Here is a 25,524-nt window from a genome sequence, read left to right as displayed (position 1 = left end):
TGTTAATAGTTGGTTATCTGTCCTTTGTAAATTAAGTGTTGCATAAAGTCGCCAAACACAGAGACTCAGTTACAAGAGATTTTTTAAAGTAATCGACTAGCCGAAATGCCCATTCTTCACACGGGGAGAATACTGTTTCTTTAAATACAATGGAAAGGGGTATTTGAGCCCCTTTCCTCCCTTCCCCCGTGTGACGCGTATTTAAATCAGTGAAATAGGCTAATAATAAAAAATATCTCAAGCAACCCTGTTGCTATGATGAAAAATGCATTTCAGACCGTACAGCAGTAATTCTTTGCGAAAAACTCCCCCTCTGCCCGTATTGTACAAATTTCAGTTGCATTGGCATGATGAAAATCCAGGTTGACCCAAGTGCTAATTATGTTGAAAACTTCGTATTTGTTTCCTTGGGGCCGCAGTGGCTCAGTGGTAGAGCGTTCACCTCTGGTGCATGGGGTCACGGTTCAAACCCTGCTCCCGCCAAGTGAACTTTGTGGTGGACAAACATCGTGAGCGTGGGTTTCCTCGGAGTTTCTCCCGTTTCCTCCCATTTTCTTCATTCCACGATGTCATTCATTTCTCGTCATCACCGTCCCCTTTAGCCTAACATGGGACGTAAAACCCTCAAAAATTTCATTTCATTTCATTTTTTCGTATTTGTTTCCTCACTTCAGCCATTTTATGAGTACAAATTTTGAAATTAAGATATTTTAGAAATTGCCTCCATTTTTTCCTCTTAAGAAGCTGAATTTTGGAAAGTGCTGAGTCACGTGGCCATGCATTTTTAATGAGTTTATAGCCAACCGAATTCTATTTACCTGATATGAGAGGCTGTGATATACTTTATTTTTGGCATAGTTCTTAATAGTACCCCTTCCAGCCCTTGCTGCTGGTCTAGTTGGTAGCGCGTGTGCCTTTAGTGCACGTCCCGAGTTCAATTCCCGGTGAGAGAGCACCAAAAATTAATTTCACAGTTATTCACTTTCCACAAATTTTCTTCTTTAGTTGAAAGGGCATAACCGTAGAATTGAGATAGAGAGAGAGAGAGAGAGAGAGAGAGAGAGAGAGAGAGAGAGAGAGAGAGAGAGAGAGAGAGAGAGAGAGAGAGAGAGAGAGAGAGAGAAAAAGTTAACCTCCGACCCCTGTCCCTTACCTCTTGTGATATACATTTTATTGAAAGTTACATGTTAAAAACTTAAGTTCAAGGTAGATACTATATCCAAAAATTCATTTCAAATTATTCAGCAGTTTATTTAGCTGGTTATGATGTAGCACACAACGTAGATTTAAATTCGGGCATAAAAGTTCATGATCTTTTAAAAATTGTTAATTTGTTTTTTTATATTTAAAAAATAAGTCAGCCGTTTCTGGTTTTATAATATGAATCTTACTTTTTTTTATAAGGAAAATGCTGGGAAGTGAAATCCAATGTAAATGACCCTTTTGTTAATGGGTGAACTTCCAAATTGGGGGTGAATTTAACCAGTGGCGAAGGGTGGTAAGAGGCTCTGAGGCCCGGCCTACCCATTTACTTTCAGAATTATGATTTATAATTAATTCATTTTCCTTGCACAGAATGTATGATAATATTCAAAGTTGAGAAAATATTTTTTGTCCGATAAAGAAATTGTGGTTAGCACAACTGCTGGGAGGCTCAGCGAGCAGTGTCTCAAGCCAATGTCACCTGGACAGATGGCATTGCTCAAGCGACAGTAGAACGACTGCCAAGCTACTCAGAAAATCCCGCGACAGAACGTGTTGGTATTAAGCTGCAAAAGAGACCGGCCTCAGCGCTTATCGACATTCGTTTCTACATAAAGCGTTTCTCTTGAGACCTTTCGATTCGATATGTCAAACAAATAAAGAGCAAGAGAATGTGGACCCCATTCCGTACCAACTTTGCTTAAGTTTACGGACTCTAACGCAACGCAAAAGCTTTTATAAGCGATTATAAAGGTGCTACACCTATTATCACAAACTAAGTTAATTCTCCTTTATACCGTTACGTTGACGCATACCCATACGATACCATACTCGTTGTATTCATTAGAATTGACTAGAGAGGGTGTGTTTTTTAGATATTGTAAGTGACATACAAAATGACTTGATTGAATGCTTGTCATGTGTTTTGAACAATATAATTAAAAACGAAATTTTACAAGGAGAATATGTTTCAGTACAAGTATACGAAACAGCATATGTTTCTTGTGAAACTCAAGTAATGTGATATTCCATCTTCCCCACTCGATCACACTCAACTGAAACAATTAAATTGCATTACGGTGAATTAAGATCAGCTATGAGTCACATACGTGAATTTCATTACGAAAATTGGGATCCGGATCGAATAGATGCTGTCGATGGTCTACAATTATGTTAAATTCATGTGAATTTGTCTTGTGTTTCTGTAGTAAAATATGTTCGCCTTATGCAGAGACGTTTTGACGTTTGATTAGTGTCGTACTAAAGGTCTGACTACTGCAGGAAACATATGTTAGTCGAACTCTTTAATATGGTACTAACGCGTCAAAACGACTCTGCATAAGACCCTTTATGTCTATCGATAATCTGTTTCATATATTGCAAAAGAAAATATACTCCCAGTATGTAACGCTTAGCTACAAAGGAGTGATGCAAACATTGAATACATTCACAAGAAACTGTACATGATTTGTTAAAATATTAGTTCGTTGCAGTTCGGTGATAAGGAAAAGCAAAACTTAAAAACTACTTTCCTACGAAATTTTGGATATATTTGAAGCCCGGGTGGATGTGATTTATTCTCTTTGGAATCTTCAGAACTACTTGACTGTGAACAGCTTCAGGATTACAATAATAATTTTGCTAGAACGAAACTAGAGAATCTTCTTAAACTGTGTCTGTCCCACTTTCGACGGTAATCAGCTGCGAAATGAACTGACATTCATCTTTTACGATGAAAATCAATGTCTTAGATCTATTAATTTACTTCAATACATCTCATCAAACGGCCTGCAAGAAGTGTACCTATAATGACTTCCTTTCTTACATGTGTGCTTAAGTAGTGCAGTTACTACAACACTATGTAAGACAAGCGCATAGGTGCCCCGAAGAAAATCAAAACATTCCAGAGGAATATAATGAGTAACAACAGACTTTGTGTGTGAGCTTCAGTCGCTACAGAAATGAACTCTGAAGGATATTAGTCAACGATACAGCTTTCAAGAAGAAAGTAATTGATATATTTGATGAGAATAATAATAAAAATAATAACAACAACTACAACAACAACATTGGTCCTACCCTGTTGAAACTATTACCCTTCGCCACTGAATTTAACTTGTTACCCTTGTCCGATTTATTTGTTTAGCCTATTTGTATTTTTTGTGTATTTGTTACTTTCAGTGATTTGGTTAGGTCAAAATGGGAGAGAGTGAAGGATGTGCTATGAATTCTTCAGGAATTCAAATGAGTTGAGGATGGAACTGAGGGAAGATAGAAAACCTAAGGAAACATTGTTAAAATGGCCAACCGCGGGATTCGAATCCGTTGTTATTTTTATTTTAAGCTAAAGCTCTACCGACTGAGTCACAACTACTAACCAGAGGTGTCAAAAGTTCTGATGTACAAACCCCTATTAGACATGTAAATGCCACTACGTCGTGGTCAAGTAGCTACTGCTGAAGAAAAATTCGACGCCCAATTACTAAATTATATTTTTAATATTGTGCTCTCTCTTGGTTCAGTGGTAAAGTTGCACTCTTTCGGTGCGTGAGGCCTCAGGTTCTATCTCGTGAGAGGTGTTGACTCAGCAGCGTGAAACGGTCAGGTTTGGGGAGCTACTTGTCCATCATTGCTTAAAGATAAAGAAGATAATTACAAACAAATATAAACAAGCTCTAACTGTGGCCCGATTCTGTTTTCATCCTGGATTCAAAGATTCAAAAGTACAGCCTTACTGTAAAAAAGTATTATTTCGATATGAAGTTTCCTGGACAATCATACAGTAGTACTTCTTTGTTACTTATATTAGTGAAGTTTGAAGCTAAAACTAGTCCATTTTCGTCTTAAATTTTGCAAGGTGTGTCTGCAGTTGAATGGTGGAAGTCTCTAAAACTTATTGACGATAACATGCTTCAAGCAGTTGTTCGGGTTCTGACAGCCTCTGCTTTATCAGCAGAAATGTTTTTTTCCTCCTTTCGGTGTAATTTATTCCAAATTACAAATAAGTTACGCACGGAAGAGACGTCTGAAGTTTGGCTTCTTGCTTAAACAAGTGAACAAAGTTTGAGTTCTCGGTGCCAAAGGTATTATTATTATTATTATTATTATTATTATTATTATTATTATTATTATTATTATTATTATTATTATTATTATTATTATTATAGGTCTTTTTCCTGAAATAAGGACGGAAAATATTTAATATTCAAATTTTACATTTCTTTTAAAAATTAATAATGCTATAAATAAACAGTAACGTAAATTCTAAAACGAAATTGTATTTTAGATGCACGGAAATGGCGGAATATGAGGCTTACACAATTCTGTGTAATGTGATTGTATGCTTAGTAAGAACTATAACAAATTAATGTACACTTATGTCCAAATTGATTGTCGCATATCTATAACTGTCTTCTTGTAAGAATATAATTTGATAATGATTTTGCATGGTACTTTTAATACTGATACTATGTGTATAATCGAGAAATAAATATTTGTGGTAAATTTCATAGGAAAAGAGTTATAAATACGAAAATTAGAATGAGTAAAACAAAATGTTGCTAAATGGACAAGAAAGTTTTATTTTCGTTTTATTGTTGCTCTTATTGCTGTTACTCTGCTCTTTTGCTGCTCTTTTGACATGAAATTTGCTACATACATGTCTGCCGATTATACATATACTAACATTATAAGAAATACCGGGCGAATTCGTTATCAAATTATATTCCTACAACAATATATTTATAGACATGCGACAACAATTTTGGACATGATGTACATCTAGCAGGGTTGGCTGGTTTAAACCAAGGTGGTTTAAACCAGCTGGTTTAAAAAAGAACTGGTCTAAACCAAAATGGAGGACAATTTGTTCAAATGGAGAACAAAATGGAATTCAAATGGAGGACAGTTTGTTTCAGATGTAAGTCGAGAAACGGTTTGGACTCCGCTTTAAGCTTATGTGACCCCTTCGAGCATAACCTGGTTGTTGCATTATAACACCAAGATGAAACAAACGTATTTCTGCCCATATGAGATATAAATACGTAGAGCAAATTATTAAAAAAAGAGTTTAAACCCAAAAACCGTCTTTTTGTTTTTTTTTTTTTTTTCAATAAAAACCATGGTTTTTGCCAACCCTGACATATAGTAAAATAAGAATACCAATATTAGACAACTACAGATGTTTCATAGTTTGTAAATGTCAGTATAATTTATGTGGAGGAAAAAAATGAATATAAACCGTATAGTAAAAGAAGAAAAACGGAACATCACTCATTCTAGCTTTGGAACTTCGACTATAAAATTCTTCTAAAGACAAATTCTGTCCGAAGCGTACACTATTTAATAAATAATATTGTTACAGTTTCAGCAATGTATATTTGCCTTCATCAGACACATTATAAAATATAATTTCTGAGATATAGAAGCTGTAGTCTTAGAGGCTCCAGAAATTGTATTTTATAATGTGTCTGATGAGAGCAAAGACACTTTGCCGAAATTGTAACGGCATTATTTATTAAATAGTGTACGCTTTGGTCCGAATTTATCTTTTACTTTAGACAAAAACGACACTCCCAGTATTTTAACTTCAAATAAATAATTTCAGTTTGATTTAAATCAAATCATCCTGATTTATAACAATATTCCTATTTTTAATTTATTTGAATACTGATAGATAGTAATAACTTCAAGCCTATACAAAATGTCTCCCGCAGAAAAAAAATCAGGAAGCTGTTTTATTACTCTCAATAAAATGTTTGAGAAGAAATCACTATAATATATTCATACGTGTAACTGCAAAGTCTCAATGGCAACTTAACGACACTTAACGGGTGTTATTATAGAGTTGTGCAACTTTATTAGCTACACTTCATTCTCAGTGTATCATTGGGAGTATGGCTCAGTGGATAGAGCTCTCATCTGATACGAAGAGTTTCTAGCTCTATTCCGCACCATATATGAGTTTCTGGTGGACAAGCTAATTGTTGAAATAATGAATTGCTGAAAAGTATATAGGTGCGGAACCAAGAGCAGTGTAATAGTGAATTTGTTATATAAAATGGCATTTACGATACGTAGACGTATCATACAATAGACAAAAGCAACTCTATCACGGCTTTGGAACTCACTAAAGGAATAATAAACACTTCTGACCAGAGTATATACATTATTTATTAAAAACTAAATTACAGTGTAACGGTTTCGACAACTTAACGTTGTCTTAATCAGACACTAACTGAAAGAGTTATCTTCAGAGCATAGACATTTATATTATAGAAACCGTTACACTGTAATTTAGTTTTTAATAAATAAGTGTATATACTCTGGTCAGAAGTGTTTATTATTCCTTTAGACAAAAGCAGTGAGTTTAGTTTCATTGTGTGAAACTACAATGAACTCTAAAACCATGCTAATTTTATACTTACATTGGCAGTAGTACATCTATTCTTTCTGGTTTCAATAGAGGGTAAGATTAAAGATAGAACCTGTTCATCGGATGCTGAATCCATATGAAAAACCGTTACTCCCTATCTGTTGCTGTTTTTGCATGTACGGTATATGCATATATGTAACCTGTATACAGGGTGTTTCAAAACAACACCGACAACGTTTGGGAGGTGATTCCTGACATCAAAATAGACGAAAAGTATAGACCAACCTGGGTGCACAAATGCTTCCTTTCGGAGTTATAAGCTGCCGAAAACATGAAAAAATGAAATTTAAAGACCCATAGCTCCAAAACTGTGGGACCTACCGTAGTCGGGTCAAGACTTTACTAACGAACTAATATGTGCTCTATCTAAAAATACGTGTTTCAGAATCCCGCAATACTTCCGCAACAATTTTTATAGAAGTAGTTAGTGAGTACTTCAGATTATATACCCGTAACCAAATTGCCTGTACAAAAAATGTTGCGTGAGTACCTTAGGATTCTGAAACATCAATTTTTGGATAGAGCACATATTAGTTCCTAAGTAAAATCTTGTCCTAACTACGGGTAGGTCTCATAGTTTTGGCGCTATAAACCTTTAAAGTTCATTTTTTCATATTTTCGGCAGCCTATAACTCCGAAAGGAAGCATTTGTGCACCCAGGTTGGTCTATACTTTTCGTCTTATTTTGGTGTTAGGAATCACCTCCCAAACGTTGTCGGTGTTGTTTTCAAACACCCTGTATATAGTATATTTTTATGTAATAAAAAGATTTCGTCAGTGATTTGATAAAGATGTTGGCATTAGTTCTTAGTCTTCGTCGTCGATTACATATTTTATATATATAAAAGTGTTCTAATAAGTTATTCTTTATTTTTGCTAGATTTAAATATACAATAAAACTTAATATTTAGCTATTAGCTTCACTGAAAACTAGTCAGATCAGATGTAATATAGTTGCTAGTATCTATGATTACCACATGGAGTAGACACACATAAGTTCAGAGTATCCCAACTCAGTTTACGAAGATCACTGATATTCGAATTCAATTTAATGTTCTAATTTGAGAACTTTGTTTGAATTTTAAAACTTTCGCACTGTATCGACATGCAATACTTTTCGCCTTGTTACAGACTGATGCTAATAATTATAGATAAACGAAGTGTATGAGATACTTTCGACGTTCACCCATCATACAGCTATACTCAGCTCTTTTGAATATGGAATGCCTGTTGTCCATATTAGTTTCTTAGTTAAAAGTAAGACATGGTCGCTTAATAAGCGTACTACCTCAGAATTTTTTTTTACTGTAATATATAAGTGAGATTCATTTACGTGTAATATTGTTCCTTTTTCAGACAAAAATGGGAAAATCTCCTGAAGATTGTTCGATGCGAGATCATAAGCTTCTCACGTAATGAATTGCTGGATGCCTATGTCCTGAGGTAAGTTTTATAAATCAAACACAGAATTCATCATAAATTGTAGTCTTTCCGAAAACTGGCCTTTAAGTTAGTAACTCAAGAAATGTGATTCAGTACCATTTGAAAATGCTGTTGTGAACATTGTAGTCTGGAGAATTTTAGTATGCAGATATCGAATTAGTAATCGAACACCAAGAATACAAGCTATACCATATAGAAATATAACTTCTGATTTCCAAATTTTAAACCCACGCTAATAATTTCAGTTGCTACTGTTGTAGTCGTAACTCATCCTTACTGTGCGCTGCGACGAAGATAATCAAAATTATTGGCGAAAGTTTGAAATTCACAAGAGTTCATTATATCCTCATGTTTTCAATATTGCATGGCGGAGTATTGAAGAAACACGGAAAAAAGCTCTATATGTATTTGTGCATGTGTTGTGGTATCCTAACAGCACAACTGTCAAATTTTACAGCTCTACCTCAAAGGGGACTGCTGTAGGAGTCATTCGAAATTTGGTATGTTTGTGCAAAAAACACCTAAGTCCGCCTTCGACTTAAAGTACTAAAACCGCTAGATCTCTGGAGATATTGAAGCTATTTGAAAATGGTTTTCACTAAAATATTCTTAGAATTTGTAGCATTTAAATAAACTTCTCAAGTGGGCTTAAGCATATGAATTTTGCCATCAAGAGAGAGAGAGAGAGAGAGAGAGAGAGAGAGAGAGAGAGAAAAGAAGAAACAATGTCAAAATTTGGCAATTATTTATAAAAAAGGCCCATCTAACGTTAACCTCAAATTTTCAAAATAAGTAGCTCTGGTGTTCTTCTTTAACATATTGAAAAATTAGGACGGTGCTTTTTGGTATGTTCAAGAAAAACAAAATATAACAATGTAAGTTGAGGTGGACTTAAGAAGTTTTTGCACAAAACCCTCAAATTTCCAATGACTGTTTCCAATTTTCTGTGTTGCAAATGTTTAAAATTGTCGAGAGTGAGGTAATTGAATAAATGAACTGTGCCAGAAATCTGAAACTTCAAGCACCATTGCTGAAGGGACTCGGATTCTGTCATTAGTTGCAAAATCATGGACGACTATGAGAACTATTGAAACATTTCGGACAACTGAGTATCACGTTCGTAAAGCTCAGATCAGTAAGGAGCATGGTATTTTAGCCAAACCTGGTTCTAAAAAAGGACGTAATATTCGTGCAAACACCTTTAATTTAGTCACAGTGATAAAGTGCCCTGAAATGCTGGATTCAGTGTCAGTAAGCATATAAATTTCACCATCAAAGAGAAAATAATGTCATAATTTTTTAATTATTTCTGAAAAAGGCCCACCTAACATCAACCTCAAATTTTCAAAATAAGTAGCTCTGGTATTCTTTTTTATCATATTAAAAAACTAGGAGGGTGTTTTTTGATATGTTGAAGGGAAAAAAATTCAAGTCTCATATTATTTAATTTTCTAGTAATACGACTTGCATGCCTATAATAATAATTTTTTTTTTGTTTTTTTAAAAAAGGTAGAAACCCTTCCTTAAATGTAATTTATAAAGTTATTTTTAAACAATATGTGCCTACTACGCAGCCTATATAGTACTCTTTGATTTAACAAAAGAAACTCTGAACAGTAGTGAACTATCGTTATATAATACACAAATAGTAACATATACATGTTTGGTTGATTGTAAGCAATTTGAAACATTGAGCCTAAGATCTCTTATCACCAATTTCAGTAGCTTAAATTTCTTTTTCAGAAATGCCGTAATTTCTGCCAGTACCAGTTGAAATACTGGGTACTCCAATATTAATGATTGAGTTTTCGTATGGAATCCATCATGTTTCAAATGTTCTTGGCCACAGAAACATTTTCTTGTGTCTACAGGGTTGAAGGAAATTCACATTAGTCACGATGTTCTTGTGAATTCTCAACTATTTTTCTAATCCACCATTTCTCTTCAGAAATACACGCAATAAATTGCTCACATGAAAAGATTAATGTCTTTCGATTCTGCTCAAGTATTTAGAGTGAATGAGATACACTACTTTGAAGAAGATACACGACTGACTTCAAGTTTCAACAGGCTGATGTGTTCATAGTGATGAATTTCACGCATTTCTTGCAACGTTAGACTTTTACAATCTCTTTTGAAGTTTTGGACGAATATTTCCAACATATTCCAGCATAAAAAAGCGTTTGATTATAGTTGGTTATAGTTTGACATTGGTTGTAGTTTGACAAAATTCGAAGAAATCGGTAACAGTAACAATTCGGTCATTCAGTGGACTCTGTAAACTATAGCATGTCTCGCTAGACATTTCAGCGTCTCAACTATGTCATCGCAAACACATTTGCCGTGACTTGTGGCAAAATAGTTCCACTCACAAGTGAGTCCGAAATCACTTATGCAGGCACAAGTTGACAAAGTATTTTTTAGAGTCTTTATATCGGACTTCTGACCCATCTCCAAAGTAGATAACGTGTTTATTCTGAGGAAAAACATAGTTAACATACTTCAAAAGAATAACTTGGAAAGCATAAAATGTAGCTGTGTCGTGCTTTAACATATCACTGACACAACATAATGAAACATTTGATAATTGAAGTTACAGGATCTCTTAGGATGTTGCATTTAAAAAGATTAGAATGTTGCACAGTTGAGTAGAATGTCGGTACAGTGCTACTCTTGAACTTCATCTTGAATAATACAGGAGTAGTTTGCAGCAAAAAATAAACTGTAATTAAACATGATTTGTCATCCATAGCCGTGTGCACCAACGAAGTTTAAACTAGCGTTCACTCAAACGCGTTCAACATTAAACTTTCAAGTTTAAATGTGGTTCCAGCACTTTTGTTGCACCATTGAAAGTCGAAGTTTAGTACATCTCGTTTAAGTAAACTTAGGTCAATTTGTAAAATCGACTCCGATTGGTTGTCGTCTTTTGTTTCTAATCTTCACGTAACAAATGAAGAAAGCATACCGCGAAATAGTCGTTTCGACTTTCGAGATTGTGTGCATATAGTTGTCAGTAGTCTAATTTCAGTGATCGTAATTGTGATGGAAAATATAATGAAACCACGAGCAAAAAATTTTTCCGAGCACGAGAAATGTAATTTCATTAGTTGTAAAATAAAAAGACATTATTGAATGTAACCAGACTGACTTGGATCAACGAAGTTGGCCGTTCAAGCTAAAACCAAGTTTATCCACCATTTGACCGAAACTTAACCTTGAACGTTGTTGGTGCAACAGACATTTTCACCGAGCTTGGTTATGACCCTCGTTCAACAGTTGAACTTCGTTGCTGCACGCGGCCACCAAAGTCTCTACTGTGTGTATTTGAAGTAGTCGCTCTGGGATTTGGCTATGAAGTGATGCTGCGCTAATTTATTTATTTATTTTTTTTCTACAAAAATCTCAAATGTAGTCGTCTGTTTCTTGAATAATTGTCTCCATTTGGGTTCCGTCAGTTTGAACCCATTGTTTGTACTTATATCTTCTGAGTGAGTCAATTCTTTTAATGCACGAACGAGATACTCAGTTGTTTGAAATGTTTCAATTGTTTTCTTAGTCGTCCATGCTTTTGGAACTAATGAAAGAATCTCGAGTCCCTTCAGCAATGGTACTTAAAGTTTCAAATTTCTGGCACAACTCATTTATTCAAACACCTCAGTCTTTACAATTATAAATATTTTCAACGCGGAAAATTAGAAACAGTCATTGAAATTTGGGGGTTTTGCGCAAAAAGTGCTTAAGTCCGCCCTCAACTTACATTGTGTCATATTTTGTTTTTCTTGAACATACCAAAAAACACCCTCCTAATTTGTTGATATGTTAAAGACGAACACCAGAGCTACGTATTTTGAAAATTTGAGGTTGGTGTTAGGAGGACCTTTATCATAAATTGTTGCCAAATTTTTACATTATTTTTTCTTCTTTTACTCTTTGATGGCAAAATTCATATGCTTAAGCCCACTTGAGAAGTTTGTTTATTTGTACAAAGTTTTAAATGCTACAAATTCTAAGAATATTTTAGTGAAAACCATTTTCAAATAGCTTCAATATCTCCAGAGATCTAGCGGTTTCAGTACTTTAAGTCGAAGGCGGACTTGGATGCTTTTTGCACAAACCCCCCAAATTTCGAATGGCTCCTTACAGCAGTCCCCTTTGAGGTAGAGCTGTAAAATTTGACAGGAGTGCTATGTTAGGATACCACAACATTTGTACAAAATTTGAAGAAATTCTAAAACACATGAGCCACCTTGATTTGTTGATTTCATATGGAATGGCCCATATTGCTTAACAAAATGTAGAATTAGACACGTGTGTGGGACTGTTTGTAGCTCATGCATCGAGAGAAAAGCATACATAGTTTGGAAGTGGAAATAAAGCGATTGTATTGAAAACTACCTTTGCGAAGTCACTGAACTGTATATAATCGGAATGCTGTTATACACCATAAGGAAACTAGAGAAATTATACACAACACAGGATCGGAACTACTTACTTAAATTGAAATAATCCATCTGTGTCGGCGTAAAAGACGCATTATGTATTTGTATTTATTCTTAAAGAAAAACAATTTATCTGATGTGCTGGCAGATGTGGCACTTGGATTTTTAAATCCTTGTAAATAAGGAAAGAGTTGTAATTTAATTAAAATTACGAAAACTACCTATCTATATTTAATTATGAGTTACATACAGGGTGTCTCAAAAGTCCTCTGACATAGGGTATCTTTCTTGTTATCAGAGTTACAACAGAATGTAAGAGGGGAAACCGTCTCCAAATCATAGCCCTGCAAACCCAGGCCCGAAGACGGCCCGGCCCGGCCCGGATGGATCTGAATTCTGTGCCCGGCTCGACCCGGCCCGGCCCGAATCTCGAGCCGGGCTGTAACCGGGCCGGGCACATTCCGGGCCGAATCGGGCCGGGCACATATCGGGCCGAACCGGGCCGGCCCGAACACTGTGAAAGACGGATCGGAAACTAATGTTGGCAGCCTGTGTTAATCGTAATGTGTTTGGGAAATTAACTCTTTATTCAAGACTGTAAAATACTGTACCTCTACTACTCTTATTATTACTACTACTGCTACTGCTATTATTATTATTATTATTATTATTATTATTATTATTATTATTATTATTATTATTATTCATACTATTACTACTACTATTACTATTACTACTACTACTACTACTTCTGCTACTACAACAGCTACGACTTCGCGTCACAGTTGACATGTCTGGTGGTACATACTTTACAATCTAAGTACAGAAAAAATCAAAGAAATACTAGTTATTATGATCAGTCTGCGTAGAATGCGAACAGATGCTTGACTAGGGGCAACGGTGGCTCAGTAGGTAAAGCACTCACATCTGGTGCTAGAGGTCGTCGGATCGATCCCTCCTCGTGTTATGTGAGCTTTGTGGTGGACAAACGCCGTGAGCGTGGGAGTTTTCGGATTAGCCCGTTTTCGTCCACTGCCTTCACTCCACCAATTCATCCATCATCATCCATACGTCCTGAGCTGTAATTGCCTAAAGAACATATGAGAAAGTCAAGTCCTTGACCTACTAATTAGAATTTGTTCTCTACCATTAGACCACGGAAGCCGAAACCATCGCAATTTGTAGTAATGTTCAATTAGCACGGCAGATTCCAAACCATGTTACATGTTCCAGTATTCTTTATAATTCGATGCTACAATAATAATAACAGAAAACAATGATCAAAAAATCACCCAGACCCCAGGGTCGATGAAGTGTTCCTGGAACGGTTCGTAACAAGAAAATAACAGAGCTATATGACGGAATGCGAGGCAGTAAATCAAAACAAAATTCACACATATCATTGTTGAACGAAAAATACCTCAAAAGTCCCCTGAATGAAAAATGTATAGATATCAGCTATCATAAATGCCTCTTAAGATCACATATAATAGAAGGGATAGTTGATATTAAGAAAATGAAAATATAAGGTTTCTTAAGAAACCAATAGTGCAAAATGAACATCGCTTTACTGTATGCCCTTGTGCGCATCGAATAGCACGGAAACAGAGTCAACAGTCTCAAGCTTTAGGGGAAAAACTGAAAAAGCTTGATTTTATAAGGGATTTGGGAGTTATTTTTGATTCAAAATTATCCTTTATTCAACATATTGAAACTATTTGCAAAGAAGCCTACAAAAATCTTGGATATGTTTATCGAGTCAGTTAAGATTTCCAAAATGACAAAACTTTAATTGTACTGTATTATGCATACGTCAGGTCGAAATTAGAATATTGTAGTAATATATGGAACCCTAATATACAGAAATACTCATTCTTGATTAAGCGTAAGCCCTACACTTAAGAAAACAAAATTCTACCCGAAATTTGAAAGCTACATTAACCTTGTTGAAAATTTTAAATTTGAAACAATAGAACTCAGGAGAAGAAATATTGATTTATTATTTTTACACAATTTCTTTCGTGGCAAAATAGACTGTCCTGATCTTAACGACCAAATATGTATCCACGTACCATCCACTAAATTGCGCACTGCTTCGAAAAATACATTAAGCAGATCTCCTATATGGAGAACTAGTGCAACCTACAATAAGTTAGTTAAAGAAAATTCCAACCTTGTTGTACTGGCAATGGATGTAAGTAGTTTTAAGAATTTTATTAATTATGTAAGCCGAATGTAATTATTACCAATAGTTTTATTAACCTACATAATCTGTATAACGTATATACTATGTAACACTGTAATTAGGCCTGTGCCTGATATGTCAATAAATCAATAAATCAATTTCTCCGTTCCTGAGCTATATAGCCTGTAGTACTAAAAGCTCTTTCAGTAGACGCACTTGAAGCAGGGATGACGAGATACTGACGCGCTAATTTACACAATTTTGGTAATGTTTGTTCTTGTTGCTGCCACCACTGCAGTATATCTAGTTCTCTTACACATGATGACATGTTGAGGTAGATGTCTACTTCATCATCAAATTCATCAGAGACTGAATGTCTATCTTCCCAATCCATTAGTTTATTCTTCTTGGTAGGTAGTTCCAAGTTATGCCAACTAGGCTAAAGGAGGCGATGATGATGAGAAATAAATGAAATAGTGGAATGAATAACGTGGGAGGAAACAGGAGAACGCCGCGAACCCCCCACACGGGGTTTGTCCACCACAAAGTTTACTTGGCGAGAGCTCGGATCAAACCAGGGACCCCATACACCAGAGGTGAACGCTCAACCACTGAGCCACCGTTCGAAGAACACCTAATCGACCCTGGCGACTTGGTGATTTATTTGATCATTATATTTTGTTATATTTGTAGCATCATACTATAAACAATACATGAACATGTAACACCATTCGATATTTGCCTTGCTAATTGAACATTACTACAAATTACACTGATCTTATGAGCACGCCAGTTCATGGTTTTGGCCTCCGTGGTCCAATGGTAGCGTACCAAATTCTACTTACTAGGTCAAGTGCTTGACTTTACCATACGTTCTTTAGGTAACTACGGCTCAGGCTGTATGGATGATGATGGGATGAATTGGTGGAAAGAAAACAGTGGGAGGAAGCGGGACCACCCCAGAAACTCCCACGCACACGGTGTTTGTCCACCACAAAGCTCACATAGCATGAGCAGGGATTGATCCGACGACTTCTAGCACCAGATGTGAGTGTTTTTTCTACTGACCCACTGTTATCCCTCGTAGATCAAGCATCGGTTCACATTCTACGCAGACCGGCCATAATAACTAGCATTTCTCCATTTTATTCTGTATTGAGAAGGTAAATTCGGTACCACCAGACATGTCAACTCTGACGCGAAGCCGTAGTAGTTCTAGTAGTATTAGCAGTGGTCGTAGTAGTAATAGTAGAAGTAGTAATAGTAGTAGTAGAAGTAGTAATAGTAATAGTATTACCAGTACATCGCAATCTTGAATAAAGAGTCAGTTTCCCTAACACATTACGAATAACATAGGCTGACAGTAAGAACGTACGAACACGGCAAAAATAGAGGTAGTGGAGGACATTAAAAAAAAAACAAATAGGCTGACAATATTAGTTTCCGAACCGCTTTTCAGAGTATCCGGGCTGAGCCGGGCCGGCCCGGCTCGGCCCGATATGTGCCCGGCCCGGTTCGGCCCGAAATGTTCCCGGCCCGGTTAGGGCCCGGTCCAGTTTGATATTACTTGAAACGGGTCGGGCCGGGCCGGGCCGGGCACCGGGCCCAACCGGGCGCGCCCGACCCGTGCAGGGCTCTGCTCCAAATATGATGTTTTTAGTCTAAAGTGAAGGATTTTTTTTTTTTTTAAATCGGACGAGCCGTTTGGACTGTACACTCTTTATGGGCCCAATGTTAAGTGAAAATGCAACGTTGTCATTTACTTGGGCCCATAACATAAGTGAATGGAGGTACTGTTTGAAATGGGGGCTGGCCTCCGTCGACACGTTAACGTACGTAGAAGACAGTAACTTCATTCACTTATGTTGTGGGTCCAGGTAAATGACAACGTTTCATTTTCATTTACCATTGGGCGCATAAAGAGTGTACAGTCCAAACGGCTCGTCCGATTTAAAATAAATAAAGAAAACCTTCATTTTAGATTGAAAACATCATGTTTGGAGACGATCTCCCCCTCTTACATTTTGTTGTAACTCTGATGATAAGAGTTACCCCATGTCAAGGGAGTTTTGAGACATCCTTATAAAACATTTTATTCATTCTATAGAATTTGTAGATGGAACCAATGATGCGGGCATATAATGCAGCTTTCTTGGAGGCAAGATATTATGGTGGGGAACGGGTTATACTGTAAGGATTGAACTTGCATGATGGTATGTTTATCCACCAACTCTACAGAATTCAACCCCCGTTCCTGGTTCGAAATCCACTTTAATAGTTTGTCAACCTTAGTGTTCCAGAAAAACATAAACAAACTAACTAACTTTAAAAAAAAAAAAAAAAAAAAAAAAAAAAAAAAAAAAAAAAAAAAAAAAAAAATACAGAAGTACTTGTTCAGTAATCCCACTTCACTGGTGACGTAATATTTTAAAGAAATTTATTGCTTTTTTCAGGTGTCCTATATACGTAATTTATGCTTCTCTTGCAGTGAAAGCAGCATGTTCGTTGCTCGAAGGCGTTTCATTCTAAAGACATGTGGGACTACAACTCCCTTGCATTGCTTGAAGCCATTGCTGATGTTGGTAAAACAGTATGCTGGATTTGATGAAGTAGAGGTGTGTTTAGTTTTCCTTTATTATTATTATTATTATTATTATTATTATTATTATTATTATTATTATTATTATTATTATTATTATTATTATTTGTAATAAATACAATAAATGCATGTGTAGTAATATTAAAAGAATAATTCATTTAATTTAAGTAGAGATACAAAGGCTTATTACTTTTTCTTTTTTTGCCTCTGAATTTACTCTTCTTGCTTTAGTTTTAATGAAGAAATAAAGAATATGTTTAATTTTCCCCAATTATAATACGAAAAAACAAATAGTTACTCTGTTCTGAAGAATAAAAATAAATGAAAAGAATGAAAGAATCGAAGAAAATCGCTCATTCGATAGTAAAGAAAAGGAGCAATTCAGTGATGCAGTAGGCTCCACGTTATTACAGTAGTATTGAAAAACGTAACGGTTTTAGTGATAAGATTAATATTGTTAGCGATAATTGTGCTTTAATGTAATGGTTAAATTTTGTTCCAGAGTATTATTGTTGAAATTTATGCACAACCTAAGTCTTCACTTAGTTAATATTGCGGTGAACTCATTCCTCTAATGTGGATGGATTATACCTCCCCCTTTTGATTTAAAAAAAAAAAGTATCCATGGTATCTTCTGTAAAAATATTAGATTTTTATAGAGTATGGTTTATATTTTTTGTACCTTCACAAACATTGCTTCTGCTTGGTTTTAAAATCAGTCTAAAACGAGAGAACTTTCTCCTGGATTAAAAAAAAAAAAAAAAAAAAAAAAAAAAAAAAAAAAAAAAAATTACATAACTTTCGTAAGAATTACTAGATTTTGACACAATGTGATTATTGAGGTTTTCACATAATCTCTACTACTTGGAGTTGAAGTCAATCAAATATGAGAACTCAATTACCTTCTCCTCCTCTAATGATTAAAATGTATATATGACAACTCTCGTACAGAAGAAAAAAAACATTTTGTTCGAATATAGTGTATTTTTTTCTGAGGAGTTGCAGTCGTCTCAGTTTTGTGAAGTTGGGAGGTAGGTCATTAATGAGAGAGTGTATTCTGTCCGACTTTATAGAATACATGTTCAGTAAAAATTTATTAACTTCACTCATAGTTATATAGAATTTAGTGTGTGTTTCGTTGGAGATACTTCTACTCCTATTGTTTGGGTTGAAATTACTGAGAAGAAAGATTACGCGCTTCAACAATGTATAGTATCGCTAACAAGTATATTATTGTTCATTTACCTCCTCTTTCGGGACATTTATCTAGTTTAAGTTTTGAATATTAACTTTTTTCTTTTTCTTTCTTGCTTTCTTTCTTTTCCTTTTTTTTTTTTTTTTAAATCAATCAATTTGAATAGTATTGTTATTCAAAATAAATTGATTAGGATGACTTCTTCAGGTTCGACAATACAAGGAAGTAAACATAATATACTTTACATCCAGTTGAAGCCTTTCTTCGAACACTATATACGAGTATGTTGCTCAGGAATGAGAGTAGAGAAAGACATTTTGAGGTTGGTATTACTGTTGACCACTGGGAAAGTTGCCTTCTCTTTTCAACGAATACTGTATGAAGGATGGGTTCGACTTTGACAGATTATTTGCATGAGGTTTTCCATAATGTCAGCAATGTAAAAGTGAAATTATGGGGAAGTAAATTGTATAATTATTAATATATATAATTTTTTTTTCTTTTTTGCCGTAATTTGTGTGGTCCTTTCATTGTTTTCCTTACATTTCGCTTTTCCCCCCTTTTCTTTCTTCTATACGCTTCTTCGAGGAAACAAATTCTTTGAAGTCAAATCTTGTAGTGCGTACATTTTGATTTGTTATTTCAGTGTTGCCACTTACCAAAATTTCTTGACAGTTGTAACCTGTTAGACACGAACATGCATTTTAAATAGTCTCAACGACTGTTCATAATGATGTATGTGTATTTTGTACAGTGGTTTTATAGATTACACCGCATGCAATATGATTATAGGCTTGAAATGAACCATTCGTTCTTCCTTTCGTAAAGAATTAAAATATAAGTAGAAGTGGGAGAGATGATGGCGCATGAGAGGATGATTCAAATTAGCAAAAATTTGGTTACTTACCAAAAAATCTCGTCGGGAAATCAAGCATTTTCCACACTTATCGGAACAAGCTAGTTCCGTCTTCAGTAGTAAGGTAACAAGCATAAAAACAAATGAGAGAATAAAGATTTGGAAAAAGGAATACATACTACAGAATAAATAAATATAACGTGAAGAATGCTAAAATATCGTGAAGGATGAGAGAAGTTCAAGATTTGACCTCAAAAAATTCATTCCTCGGAATAAGATCACAGAAGCGAATGTGAGTGAAATGTAAGTAAGATAATTATAAAACCACACAACTTAAGAGTCCAGGGAAAAAAAAGGAAAAAAAATTCCATAAATAAGAAATTCCCAAACATATTTTTTAAGAGATTGTTTATTCGCAGGACGTGTTTTATTCCCGGAAGAATTTCCGAAGACCAGATCTTCAACTGGGGCCTCACAGAAGCTTTGAACAAGAAGTGGCCTTGCTTGATGACTTCTTCCAAGGTACTTATTTTAATTAGTTTTATTATTTGAAAATGTTCTTCTTTTGGTCGTAATTTTTGTTTCACCTAATTCGAACTGTAATTTTGAATTTTACTTTTAATTAATGTTTACCATCTAGAACCATGTAAGCATTTTTAGTTTTTTTTCTTTCTCTAAAAACTATTACCTCGAACGAAGATCTCAGCATCATTGGAGGGTGAAATATTAAGAATGGAATGAATAAAAGGCACCAAAAGGGTAAAGATTTTATTATATTCTTATACTATGTTTTAAGTTCTTCTGAAACTCTTCTTCTTATGTATTAATGAAAGTAAATAGGAGAGTATCGATGACAGCATGAAGATAATTGTGAACTGTTGTTTGCACGCTATAATTATTGTTGTAAACTGTGATTTTAAGGATACAAAATAAAACAGCAATAAGTTGATCAAAGCATATATTTAATCAAAATAATTTTCTATGGCGGCGATTCCAGGTTCTTCATATTACGAAAGAAGCCTTGAGATCTATAAGTGGTAAAAACTGCGAAACAAAAAACAGCATATAATGCAAGAAACCGATATGATATGGATTTTCTAATAATAATAATAATAATAATAATAATAATTATATATATATATATAAAATATGCATTTTTCGAAGTATTTTCCATCAAAATGTGCCTGTAGGGCCGGAAACAAATGGTTGTCCGCAGGGCTTTGTGGTGGATGTGGGAAGATTTCCTATCCCAACTCATGAAGGCGTGCGAAAGTTGTTCTTGCCACATGTGAGCTATCATTATCATGCAAGATGAGTGATATTTTTCTGTTGGCAACAAGGGCGCGGTGGCTCAGTAGTAGAGCGTTCACCTCCGGTGTTTGGGGTCCCTGGTTCGACCCCAGCTCGTGCCGTGTGGACTTTGTGGTGGACAAACACCGTGGTCGTGTGTTTTCTCGGGGTTCTCCCGTTTCCTCCCACATTATTCATTCCACCATTTCATTCATTTCTTATCATCGTCTTCTTTAGCCTAACCGGCATAACCGTTAGATTTCATTTTATTTTCTGTTGGCAACAAGGGCTGCTGCTGGCATAACTTCTGGTGGATAAGAGTGTTTCCTTTACAATATGATGTGCTATGATGGGTTGACCAGGATCCAGATGGTTATAGTGCACTGTAGCGGCAACTTTGCATGGAGAGGTGATTTAGCCTTCTTGAGACGTGGTTCTTTGGCATCCAACCACTGCTCTAACCTGCTGAGTTTGTTATACACAATCCATTTCTCATCGCACATCATGATATGATGCATCGATGTCTCAATCTTGTACCTTAAACTGAGGGACGAAAATGCTTCCAATTGCTACTGCTTGTGCTGTTCTCCAAAGTGGTGTGGCACACTCTGTTACATCCTTTTTCACCTTTTCTTTGGCCATCAGATAGTTGGAAATAGCTTTTGGTGAAAAGTTCATCTTTGCAGCAAGCTTCCGCACCGTTTCACATTGATTTCATTCCACTCCGGCCCTCATAGTGTTTCTTAAGTGTGTTGAGAATATCATTTTCAGGACTAATATTCCTACATATTGATTCATGATCCAAACGCTGTGTTGAGTTTGTCACAAATATACTGGTTTCGTGCTGCTCAAATTTCCACTCATAAAATAACGTAGTCCGCACATTACGTTTCAACAAGGTGTTTGCAATTTCTACGGGACAGTCACTGCATTTCACTGTCTTTTACGTAGAAGTTCTACTAGCTGTATCTCTAGTTTGCCCAATTTGAATGGACGCATATTCGCCTATCAGTACATTACCCTTGGGTTTTTACAAAGCTATATTTAAAGTATACAACCCAATGTATCATAGTATAATGGGTTTTGATGAGTTATCGGTACTCTTTTATATATATATATATATATACTTTCTTTAATATACCAGAAGAACTCCAAAACAATTTGAAACGTAATATTGGAAATCTTGAACAGACTGGTAATGGTGTTTTTTTCTTTTCTTATTGAGTAAATATGAACAGCCCAGTGAAATAAATGTAATATTTTTAAATAATTTTTTAAACGATAAGCACACCTTATTAAACCATAACTGTAATATACTGTATATAACGGTTGAATTCTTGAATTTCGAGTAAGTAGTTTTCTCTTCAACTGTGAAATTTATTTCCTTGCAGATGGAGCAGCATATTGTTTGGGTACTGTGAATCGTGATTGCTGGTATCTCTATACCCTAAATCCGCTGCACGGTGGGCGTGGAGCTCGTCGTGGAGTGAATGAACCTGATCAAACTCTGGAGATCTTAATGACTGATCTGGATCCACAGATTATGCATATCTTCACGCGGGAGGAGTCATCCTCGGCTGCGGAGGCTACCCAGGTAAATAAATAAATAGTGTATGTACAACATTATTTTTTAGTTAAGACTTGTTGTATCTATCGAGTGTATTAGGATAGATAAGAAATATTGTAGGTATTTAGGTATGAGAGTTTTAGAAACTGTAATAGAATCCTACTTGAAGTTTTCTTAGCAGCATATAATACAAAAAATCAATGTATTGTATTTGAAGCAAAAGTATTTTCATCCTCAGGACAAAGAAACAAAATGTAAAATAATCAGTAGTGGTAGTACGTAATCCTTTCTAAGTAGGCGTTCTTTAATATGAAATTAATAGTTCGCCAGAAAAAATGTATACACTCTGTCATCTTGTATCAGGATACTGGCATTGAAAATTGTTCTAAAATTTATGTATGTTGTACTGTTTTTCGCCCAACAGATGTCGGGATTGTCAATTGTTTTCAGTTGGGACGCTCGAGAATCTTCGCCAGAAGCTTATAGAGGTATGTGCATCGGTCCCTATTGACACATTGACTGCTGTAGCTGCAGAGACCGTTCGTTGTTCCATGCGCCTCAAACTTATCAACAATGAGTTTGATTGTTAGGCGTGTTGATTGGTAGTTCAGTGCCAAACTCCCCTCACCACTGACACTGCACTTCGATGACATTCCTAAACCTGATACAACACTTCAAAACGTACTTACGCTGCTCGAGCGTCAAGCGTGCTCCTGCCATTTTCTTTCTCACTAACCATGCTTGACAGTACTGACGTCCGTTGAGCGAAAAACCGTACTACAACATAATTTTAACTGAAAACATTTGACAATGACGACATCTGTTGGGCGAGGAAACATACTACAACATACTTAAATTTCAGAACAGTTGTCAATGCCAGTATCCTGATACAGGATGGCAAAGAGTGTATACATTTTTCTGGCGGACTCTGTATATTTTTTAAAATGATATCTCTTCTTATATAGAGCTTCTTCGTGGCTAAGTTGTTCGCGTACGCGCCTTTGGCATGGGAGTCTCGGGTTCGCTTCCCAGCGAGAGCTTATGTGGTTCGGATTCCCAGTTAATCAGTAGATCAACGTCTCAAATAGCCTCGCTGCTGAAAGGAACGCTAAACCAACAATCAGCATAATCATCTTAGTATATAGTATATTTTAAGAGAACAAAATAGATGTAAATATGTTGTAGCTGGGTTTTATGAAGTCTCGTTTATCCCTCAGTTAACTTTTTTGAGCTTCTTTCCTAATTTACCAAGGTTCTTACGTAGCAAAGAGGATATGAAAGGTTAGGATCAACTAGTAACGTGGGCACCAAACCACTACCATCCGGTGCATTTGTGTGTGCATAGACCATCACGCAAAAATAAACTCATAAGCCGTTTCCCACCACACGATCTCGTCTTCAAGAGCTGCATTACAGGACCACGTTACTAGTCTCGTCCTCCAGTTAACTAATTATGGCCTGTTGGTTTCCTGGTATTTTCTGACGTCACACTATCGTGGACATTGGAATATAGGTATATCGAAAATTATTGAATATCGCCCTTTAGGGAAGATGATAGATACTGCATTTGAGCATAGGATATTCGAATTAACTCGAGACAGTATACGTAGGACCAAAGAAATAATACAGTATACATGGGGTCTGGGAGACTTCTACCTATTCCCACGATTTCCAATGGTTTCCGAGTCGAAATTGTTTCTTCCACATGTGTTACATTTATACACATTTGTTAGATTAATACTATTCATAACATTTATTTTCAACCTTTTTTTTCATTTATAACAACAACAATGTATAATACAACATTTGCCACACATCGTCCTCTAATAACTGTCTGTATGAAAGTTGCATTTTGTGATCCCAAATAATGTCCTGTTGTTAAACGGAGAGAAATACACCATGTCCGTTACCAGCAACAACACAGGGAAACGAAATGACCCTACTGTGTAACGTCTTAACTCCACGGAAATGCATGCGCTGTCTGTATAAATCTTTACTGGGGTCTTGCAGAGCCTATATATACTGTTTAAGGTTAACACTTGCATATATATTGGCCATTCAATCAGAATGGTTTAATAGTGTATATGTATGTAGGGACGTAGGATGGAAATAATTACACTCGCTCACGTTCAACAAATACATGTCAGACAGGAGTCGTGGAAAGTTGATACATTTGAGGTTTTGTAATGTTGAGGTAGATAGCACAGTATATATATAAGTTTCTCTCTCTCTTTCTCTCTCTTTTTTCTGTAGCTGGGCATAATTCTGATCGAAATATCCTGACTTTGTCACAGGTTCATTAGGAAAGTTGGTGATGGTAGATCTAAGATTTCTACGAGTACTAAATATTTTAATGCTCAAATTATTACTATTTATTTATTGTCCTTTTCGACCTCTAAATTTCGCTATGCCAAGAGACTATACCTCAATTTGAGTCTGAGTTTGTAGTGAACAACATTGTTGTTTCCGATTGTCTGCGTTACACCAACTCCCCTGTAGGTGCGAATTTAATGATATACAGAGTGAAAAAATGCATGACTGGACCGGGATTCGGATCCAGGTCTTCTGCTTATCACCGACGCATTAACCACTACATTGAAAGCTTTAAGCTACTCGCTATATGTCCGTATTGTCTGAGTAGTTGAGCAAACGGTATCAAGGATAGAAGAATGTTCAGGGAGCGGATAGGGTAACGTACTAGTTAACGCTTCAGCACAGTAAGCTGAACACCCGACTTCGAATCTTGATTTCATTTTCATGTTTCCACTTTTAATAACGTTGTAGTTGATTTTGCACATTATATAAATATTTCTAGCAAACAATAGGTGCAATGAAACATTTTTAATCTATGGCCTTCGATATGTCAATGGTACGAATTTCCAGTTATTGTTGGGTCAGCATGTAATATGTGTGAACTATTTTTCTTTCAGAAATCGGGCATTGATAAGCTGCTTCCAAACATGATGATAGATGATTACTTGTTTGAGCCTTGTGGATATTCCATGAACGGCATTTCCAAGAATGTAAGCAACATTTTGTTTTCGTTAAAATTCTGTCTTAGTGTTTGACTCGGGTTTCATCATACAATGCGATAGATATAAGCAAAGCAAAGGGAAATACGTCATTTAAAAACACTGATTCTCTTATGCTTTCTGTGTGATCATTAAAAAACTATATCCTTCTTTACTTCAATTTCAAACCTCTTTGATAGCAAATATTTTTGTAAAGTCTAACTGCAGTTAAACAGTCTCATTACTGTCTCGTACGCAGACCCTGAATTTTTTGGTGATCTGAGTATGAGGCTGCGCTT

General features: G+C 35.7%; 1 protein-coding gene across 2 annotated transcripts in view; it reads left to right on the top strand.

The window, feature by feature from the left end:
• The window catches only part of SamDC (S-adenosylmethionine decarboxylase), a 50,397-nt gene that overhangs the window by 2,782 nt on the left and 22,091 nt on the right, over nt 1–25,524 (top strand). For both annotated transcript variants that reach the window (XM_081729385.1, XM_081729387.1), the window contains exons 2-6: nt 7,994–8,080; nt 17,196–17,322; nt 19,777–19,879; nt 22,039–22,241; nt 25,145–25,237. In XM_081729385.1, the coding sequence (XP_081585511.1) occupies nt 7,994–8,080; nt 17,196–17,322; nt 19,777–19,879; nt 22,039–22,241; nt 25,145–25,237 (613 nt within the window). The remainder of the gene's footprint in view (nt 1–7,993; nt 8,081–17,195; nt 17,323–19,776; nt 19,880–22,038; nt 22,242–25,144; nt 25,238–25,524) is intronic.

The sequence above is a fragment of the Thermobia domestica genome, chromosome 10 (assembly GCF_964235325.1).
Source record: "Thermobia domestica chromosome 10, izTheDome1.hap1.1, whole genome shotgun sequence".
Classification (NCBI taxonomy): domain Eukaryota; kingdom Metazoa; phylum Arthropoda; class Insecta; order Zygentoma; family Lepismatidae; genus Thermobia; species Thermobia domestica.
Note: the sequence above shows the minus strand (reverse complement) of the source record. Positions and strands in the feature narration are given on the sequence as shown.